At 41.1% G+C, this 8217-nt stretch overlaps 1 protein-coding gene across 1 annotated transcript; it reads left to right on the top strand.

Moving 5' to 3' along the window:
- Positions 1 to 2106: 2106 nt before the first annotated feature.
- Positions 2107 to 8017, top strand: PLA2G12A (phospholipase A2 group XIIA). The gene is made up of 4 exons (XM_063156479.1): positions 2107 to 2329; positions 3954 to 4030; positions 5322 to 5487; positions 6536 to 8017. The coding sequence occupies exons 1-4, from the start codon at positions 2107 to 2109 to the stop codon at positions 6652 to 6654; spliced, it is 585 nt and encodes a 194-aa protein (XP_063012549.1). The 3' UTR covers positions 6655 to 8017.
- The last annotated feature ends 200 nt before the right edge of the window (positions 8018 to 8217 follow it).

Here is an 8217-nt window from a genome sequence, read left to right as displayed (position 1 = left end):
CTTGGCACTCGATTCTTTAGGCTTATTGCAGAGGAAGACTTCAGCCCACCTATTAATCAACAGATTGCCTGTGACCATGAGATTTGTTGCAATGCAACAATTACTCAAATAATAAATCTCCTTGGTATTTTTTTGCAGCTACAAACGCAGACAATTAATATCTAGTCAATATACATCATCTGATCATCTAGCTTGGGGCAATTTTTGTAGTTCTTAAGTTTTATTAATTTGACAGCAGCTGCTCACAAACAACAAAGGAATTTTGAAACTTAAATATTCAACTTAAATCAAAAGCATCTTTACATCTTAAGATCTCTATGTATGTATTTATATTTCAGGTATCCAACAAAATCTCAACATCAGAGTTTTACTCTACACACTATCACACACTCTATGTGCATCTGTATTCTTATATACATACATTTTATATAGCAATATAAACATGTAAAAAGACAATACCTTATACACATAGATTTAATTCTACAAAACCATGTAGCAGAAACAAAGTTAGACTTCTTGCTATCATAAAGAAAACATCAGGCTATACACAATACCTTCTCATTCAGCAAGAGCTGCTCACAAAAAGTGTGCACAAATCCTTTTGGAAGCAGTAGAATTTGATTTGTGGATTGGTAGCCTCAACACAAAGCTCACATAGCTCCAGCCAGTTGTATGAAAATGATCAATAGCTTTAGAACATTTTTCACTGTATTCTAATGACAAATACTTTCAATATCTATTTCACTTTATTTCTCTAAATTATCCTGCTGAATAAATTGCATATGTTCACACAACACAGTTGTTGTCATGCTATTTCTTCTATAATTCGGCACAGTCTGACAACAACAATTTTTACATTTTCATTGACTTTTCTTCATCTTCCAGACTTGTAAAAAACCCACATCAGCATGACTGTCACGTAAAGACACCATCAGTCACCAAAATAACTAAAGTAAGGGCATGAATTCCTTCTCTTAACAAACACACACACCCTCAACAAAGTTTGCTATTTACGAAAGCCTTTAAGTACATTCCTACACAGAAATTATTTTGTTGAATCAGGGTCTTGGTAAAGAAATCCTAAAAAGGGAAACACTGGAGAGATGTACAAAGAGCTCCCTCTTTTGTTTGACTTAATTTTTGTGTGAAGAACTTTTGCCATCAATTTCTTTAGGTAAGTACACATTATATTAAATGCTGAGGTTGCCAATTAAAAAAAAATAAATAAAATAGTAGAATATGTGTCTTTATGCCCTGTCTGTTCTGAAAGTCTCTCGGTTCTCTTTCCATTTCTGGTTCTTCTTTACATTTAAATTTAGCCCTGAAGCCAAATATTACTGTTTTCTGAGAGATTCCACACAACATCACATAGAGTTTTCATTACAAAAATTAAAACAATTTTCACGTTGTTCCAATACAGTTCATCTGTGAAGCATCTAGCATTTAGATATAATTTTTTTTTTAATTCTGAAAATCAAACACGGTGCTTAGTAAGCAAGTTCATTCTGGTCTGATTTTTCTTTTGAACAAATCAAGACTGGACATTTACCGTTACAGATACACATTTATTTCGCTCCGCTTCTCAACCTCGCCTTGCCACTTTTGGCGATGTCATGAGAACCACTCATGTACAAACACGGCCGGGTCAGTTTCCTTCCCACCAACATCGTCACAAACTTCCGTACCTCCGGGGGCAGCGCCGAGCTGCCGGGTACCAGGGCAGGCCCCGCTTGTCGCTGCCCCGGTTCGGAGGGCCGCGCACGGCACAGGGGACAGGGCTGAGGGCACAGGGGACAGGGCTGAGGGCACAGGAGACATGGCACAGGGCAGAGGGGACAGGAGACATGGCACAGGGGACAGGGCTGAGGGGACAGGGCACAGGGCTGAGGGGACAGTACACAGGACACAGAGGACAGGGCACAGGGGACAGGGCTGAGGGCACACAGCAGAGGGGTCACGGAGCGCTCCGCGGCGCTGCCCTGAGCCCCTCCCCGCAGGCGGGCGGGCGCGCGGGCGGGGCCGCGGGCACCATGGCGGCCCTGGCGGTGGCAGCGGGCCGGGCCGGGCGGGCGGCGGAGGAGAAGGCGGCGGCTTAGCGGGCTCGGCATGGCCCCGGCCCGGCTGTCGCTGCTGCCCCCGCTGCTGCTGCTGCTGCTGGCGGCCTGCGCCTGGCGGCCGGCGCGGGGCCAGGAGGCGCCGCAGACCCCGGACTGGCGGATGACGCTGAAGACGATCCGCAATGGCGTGCACAAGATCGACATGTACCTGAACGCGGCCCTGGACCTGCTGGGCGGCGAGGACGGGCTCTGCCAGTACAAGTGCAGCGACGGTGAGCGGGGCTGGGGCGCGACCCTTGTCCCGGGCAGGGCGGCCCAGCGCCGCTCCCGGGGGAGCCTCGCTGAGTTCTCCCGGCGTGCTTTCCCATAAATAAATACGTGTATGGACCGCGGCGAGCGAGCTCCTGCACGTGTATGTGTGTTTAAATACGAGTGTAACGTGTACGGAGCTTGTGTACACGTAAGCTGTTCTCTTAAGGCGACTTTTAAGTAGCTCCTTTTAAACGTCTCCAAGACGTTTTCCTTGGGGAAAGGTTTATTACTGTCAAATATGTAGCTGATGTGTCCAGGGAAAAACCCTGGGGTGGGAAGAGTTGCTCTCTCCCGGCTGGTTATTTACCACCACTCCTGAGCATTTCGGTTTGGGACAGAAAAGCTTATTAACTCTGAGCTATGGAATGTGTTGTTTCGAGGTGACGCGTGAACAGCAGGTTTTAATGGCAGCCGCGTTTGCCGGAGGAAGGAATGCATCCTGCTGTTGGTGTCCTGCTGCTACCAGCAGAGGACGGCTGTGATCTGCGCTTCAGCCGCCTGATTTACCTGAACTATAATTGAGGCAGCTCAAGGTGGCATGACCTGATAGATGACGAGGGTTATTATTATTATCATAATCATCATCATTATTATTAGACTGTTATTATGAGGATGAGCCTGCTCTAGCGGGGCGTTTGGACCAGATGACTCACTGTGGTGCCTTCCAGCCTGACCCATTCCGTGATCGCCCCCCGTGCTGTGCCCATCCCCAGTGCCGGGCAGGCGGTGCTCCAGAAATGGGACTTCTTTCCAGGCTTTTCCCAGAATGGGAGGCTGGCATAGACTGTCGTGGTGGGATCACATCAGCCCAGTTTACTGTGTCAGATTATTTGTTAAGTCAGGAAAGGAGTCTGGTGGTGACATGTGGCTGGCTTTACAAGAGTGGCCAGGACGCTGTGACATTTACACTCTGTACTGAAGTATGCATCTTTCAAATGTGTTTTTTTCCCTATTACATTTAACTGTGGCTTCAGATTGTTTCCACTACTTAAATGAATGGGAGCGTCATTTTTCAAATTAACTACACAGTCTTTCTTAACTTGGGATGCAGAATTCCTTGGTTTGCTGCACTAGTGAGTGTTCGGGGAGATGTGAGTTTAGCTCATCTACTAATTCAAATTCTATTAATATTACAGCTGTAGAAATAAAAATGATGTTTCAACCCAGCTAAGATAAAAAAATCAGAGAACTGCTGGTAGTTGCATATAGAGCATAGAAGTATTAATGAATTTACACTAAAGTACTCTGTTAATACACTCCTAGATATTGCATACTTAACCAACACATGGATTTCAGTAATTTTTTTTAACATAGGAAGCTAACATTGACACTTGCTCAGGTGCCTTGTCTCCCTTTCTAAAAAAAATTGCTTAGTTCCCCTAAGTTGTAATTTGGAAAGAATTGTTGATATGCAGGTGCCTGAATTTATGTTTAAGTTAAAAATACAACTGACACCGTCTTGAGCCAAACAAATGTCTGTGGTGAGTTTTAAAACTACTAAAACCTTGTGCAAAAAAAATTTTAAAACTACTAAAATCCTGTGCAAAAACATTATTTGAGACATGACAAATTCCCCTTTTTCAGGATCAAGGCCTGTTCCTCGCTATGAATATAAACCATCACCACCAAATGGCTGTGGATCCCCTGTGTTTGGAGTTCAGGTAAGTATTTCCATTTTTGTGTCTTTCATACATCAGCTTTCCTCAATATAGATGATTTTTTCCATTCCCCCTTCTGAGACAGCATCCATGTGCAAGGTCCTTGTTCTTATCAGCTCCTAACACATGCTCTGGTAACAACATATGGGAAGTGTTAGTATTGTAAACGAACCTAGCATAAACATTTTCAAAGATTACAAGCATAAAATGTAATGATGATAAACTTCTTGGGTTTTGAGTGTTTGGTTTAGTGTTTTGTTTGCACAGTCTTGAAAGCATTGCGTAACTGCAGCTGTAGCTGTGTGAGAGTGCAGGGTTTGGCTATGACTCTTGCTCTTCTGACTGACACTAACCCTTTTTCCATAATGCTAGAAAGAAAATAGGAGTCAGCTTATTGTCCTCCAGCTTTGGGACTTTCTTTTTCCCCCCAGCTCTGCCCATCCACCACCCCAGAGTGTAGGCTGGGGCAGGGCAGGAGGCTGGGTGGGGACACAGCTGGGCAGCAGACCACACTGAACAGAGGGATGGGTGTTCCTCACTGTGTAGAGGTGCCCAGCAATAAAATCTGGAGCACTGGGAGAAGGTGGGGAGGGGGTCATTGCAGAGCTGTGTGTGACTTCCAGGTGGCTGTTGCTCAGAGGCAGGCTTGGTGTCCCCTCTGCTTTGAAATGTGCTGAATGCTCCTTGCACTGCTTATTTTGGGATATTTTTGTTATTCATCTACTGTGTACAGTAGTACACAAGTACACATTATATTAAATGCTGAGGCTGCAAATAAAAAAACCCCAAAACCAGTAGAATATGTGTCTTTATGCTCTGTCTGTTCTGAAAGTCTCTTTGTTCTCTTTCCATTTCCGGTTCTTCTTTGCATTTGACTTTGGCCCTGAAGCCAAATATTACTGTTTTCTGAGGAATTCCACACAACATCAATCAGAATTTTCATTACAAAAATTAAAACAATTTTCACATGGTTCCAATTCAGTTCATCTGTGAAGCATCTAGCATTTAGATACAAACTTTTTTTTAAAATTTTGAATTTAAAACTGTTTAATTAAGCAGTTAATTTAAACTAATTTTAACCTAAAAACTAAATTTAAACTAATTTAAAACTAATTTAAACTAATTTTAATTTTAAAATTGTGTACTGTGTACTACTTCTTTGATTCATCTACTAAACTGTCTTTATCTCAGCTCATCCCATTAGTTTTAATTTTTAACTGTTGCAGTCTGTCCATAGGCTGTATTTTTCTTATGCTGGAATACCAATGGAGGTGTGTGTGTGTTTTCTTCACAGTTTGACATCGGTATCCCTTCAATGACAAGGTGCTGCAATCACCACGACAGATGCTATGATACTTGTGGCAATAAAAAAAATGATTGTGATGAGCAGTTTCAGACCTGCCTCTCAAAAATTTGCAGAGATGTGCAGAAAACGCTTGGAATCTCAGAGAGTGTCCAGGGTAAGGGTGAAAAAACCTTTTTTTTTTTTTTTTCGAGTTTGACCTGAGCTTAACTTGGCAAAGAATCTTTGTGCAGTGCAGCAAGACCACATTTTCATAAGCTGATGGAAGATGCTTTGTTCTGTCCTTCTGCTGTGCAGCCCAGATGCTTGTACAACAGAGCAGTGACACAGCACAGGAAAATGATCAGGGTTAAAACTAACTTAGAATTAAGGTTAGTTTTAACTTTAGGGGAAAAATAATGCTGCCCATTTGGGTGTATGAGTATTGGAATAGAACTTGATCAAAGTGCATGTATAATTCTTGCATTTACTGTAACAGCTGTAGGATGACTGTTCTGCTGGGTGATTTCTAAACTTCTATGTGTGATTGTTAGTAAACTGTAGGAAAATACAGAATCTTTCCCTGTATGAAATAAGGTGTTAAAATAATAAACAGTCATAGTGGAAGTAGTTAATGCTGTCCCCTGGTGAATAAATGTTAGGTTTCTCAGTAACAGGCCATATGATACTTCTTCTGGTTGTTGGCCTGCATCTGATGGGTACATGACATAACCACTTTTTAACGTGGACAATGTCACTTTCACAGTAAATACTCCACTGAGAGCAGTAAGTTTTTAGAACAATCTTGTGTTTGAACTTCTCAAATTTGTCTAACAGTAAATAAATCATCATATTAGTCTTCAGTGTCAGAACTGGTCAATATTTGTTCAATTCTGTTGAGCTGATGTTAAAGATAGCAATCTCTGCATAAACTGGGATGTTGAGAGTGAGAACGTAAACCAACTCTTTCATCTTCCAAGATTCAGTATGTTTCCAACACAGAAAACATTCCATATGCAATGAATTTTCATTTTGTTTGGCATATAAAAAATCTTTACTCAAAACTTAAATCACTCTGTGTTGGTTCAGTCTTTCATTTGACAATCTGTTTGCTTTGCCCAGAAAAAATTGCTTCTTTCTTAGAGTCCTTCTCAGTTTGACAGTTTTATCCTGTTAGTTTTATATTCCACTCTGAGAGTACTTTTAACTGAACTCTTTGCTTGCAGCTTGTGAATCAACTGTTCAGCTGCTGTTTGATGCAGTTATACATTTAGGATGCAAACCATACCTGGACAGCCAGAGAGCTGCTTGTATGTGTCGTTACGAGGGCAAGACAGATCTCTGAGAGAAGACACCGAGATCTCGTGGTGTAACAAAGCTGAAGATCTGGCCAAAAGGAAGCAAGGCTTTGGTTACAAACTTCCTGCTTTTCAGACAGTGATACATTAAACACTGACATGAATTTACTGATTTGAGGATCACTACAATATTCTCATTCATGTAAAAAAGAAACAAGTCGTCCTTCTCTCCATTTTATGCCAGAAGCTTGGGAACTGAAATTGCTTTCCTTTGGTGTGTGTTCACCTAGGGTGTGCCATTGTAAAATGCTGGTGCCATTGTAATGTTCCCAAGAAGACTCCATAGTGGGGACATCACAGGCACCAAAGAGTTATATTGAATTCTCAGGTGATTTTTAATACAGGTCAAATTTTAGCTTTGCTAGCAGTTGAAGCATCTGATGGGTTCAGCAGGAGAGTGTGTTGTGTGTACCAATATGAGACATCTTACATAGCCTGTACCTGCGTATTTCTGCTGCAACTGCCTTATGTTCTCTCCCATGTATGTGCTCCTGCAGGTCTGTTGTTAAAAACCCAGGAAAACGCCCCAAGCCAATGTACATGCACTACATATTTCTACCTGATTCTATATCAATGCCTTACTTCTGCAGCACTTTTCAGATCAAATACGTTGATCCTTTCAAGGGCTGTCCAGTAAAATGAACAGTTTGCAGCCTAAGGATATACTTTTGATTTGACAGAATGGTGAAATGTAGTTTCTATGTTATTTTTAAAAAATTCATCAAATTTCTGTTTTTGAATAAAACATTTTGTGTTGTGTATTATATGCACGGAAAGGATATATGTACAAATATGTTGATTTATATTTCTGTTGTGGCACAACTTGGCTACTGTACTCATCTTTGCTTTTATTTAGTCTGTTATGAAAACCAAAAGCAAGTTCCACAGTTAAGATCAGTGTGCCCAAAAAACTTATTTAAGATTCCCTCTGTGAGGCTGATGGATATATGAGCCTGTACTTCTGTCACTTGTTCCCTCTCTGACTTCTCTAGCTAAAATCACCTGGTGTCTGAATTATTTGGGGTTTGCTCTCTGTACTTGTTGCTTATCTACAGGTGTCAGTCCTTAGTTAAATTCTGCATTAGGTCCTCTGTTAGAAAGATAATTATTTGTTTTCATTAAAAATCAATTTGCTTTAAATATTCACAGGAAAGGAATGAAAATTAAAATTTTGCATCTGTGAACAGGCAGTAGAAATTAAATGCATAAAATTCACTGGACTATAGACTATAATGTCATATAATTTTGTGTGTTTTTCTTTACCAGTTGTGGTTTTGGTTTGTTTGTCACTAAAGCTTAGTGTACATGACAGTGAATGTAAGGGTTCATAAACAAAAAGTTTCTGTTAAAGTTCTTTGGTCATGCCTCAAGGTTTCTTTTCTTATTTGCAGATATGAAATAGCACTAAAAGAGAAGTATTACTGTAGAGCTTTGCAAAACTTTGCTAGATGAACTTGTACTTCTAACTTTGGTGAGAGATATATTACTGTAGAGCTTTATGAAACTTAGCTAGATGAACTTGTACTTCTCCTAACTTTGGTGAGAGAGAA

Source organism: Melospiza melodia, chromosome 5, assembly GCF_035770615.1.
Source record: "Melospiza melodia melodia isolate bMelMel2 chromosome 5, bMelMel2.pri, whole genome shotgun sequence".
Taxonomy (NCBI): domain Eukaryota; kingdom Metazoa; phylum Chordata; class Aves; order Passeriformes; family Passerellidae; genus Melospiza; species Melospiza melodia.
This window is presented reverse-complemented; position numbering and strand designations above follow the sequence as displayed.

Excerpts from the sequence above, each read along its gene's own strand:
- PLA2G12A (XM_063156479.1), top strand. The coding sequence starts at position 2,107 with ATGGCCCCGGCCCGGCTGTCGCTGCTGCCCCCGCTGCTGCTGCTGCTG. Across the intron at positions 2,330-3,953 it reads CCAGTACAAGTGCAGCGACG|GATCAAGGCCTGTTCCTCGC; the intron begins GTGAGCGGGGCT and ends CCCCTTTTTCAG. Across the intron at positions 4,031-5,321 it reads CCCCTGTGTTTGGAGTTCAG|TTTGACATCGGTATCCCTTC; the intron begins GTAAGTATTTCC and ends TTTTCTTCACAG.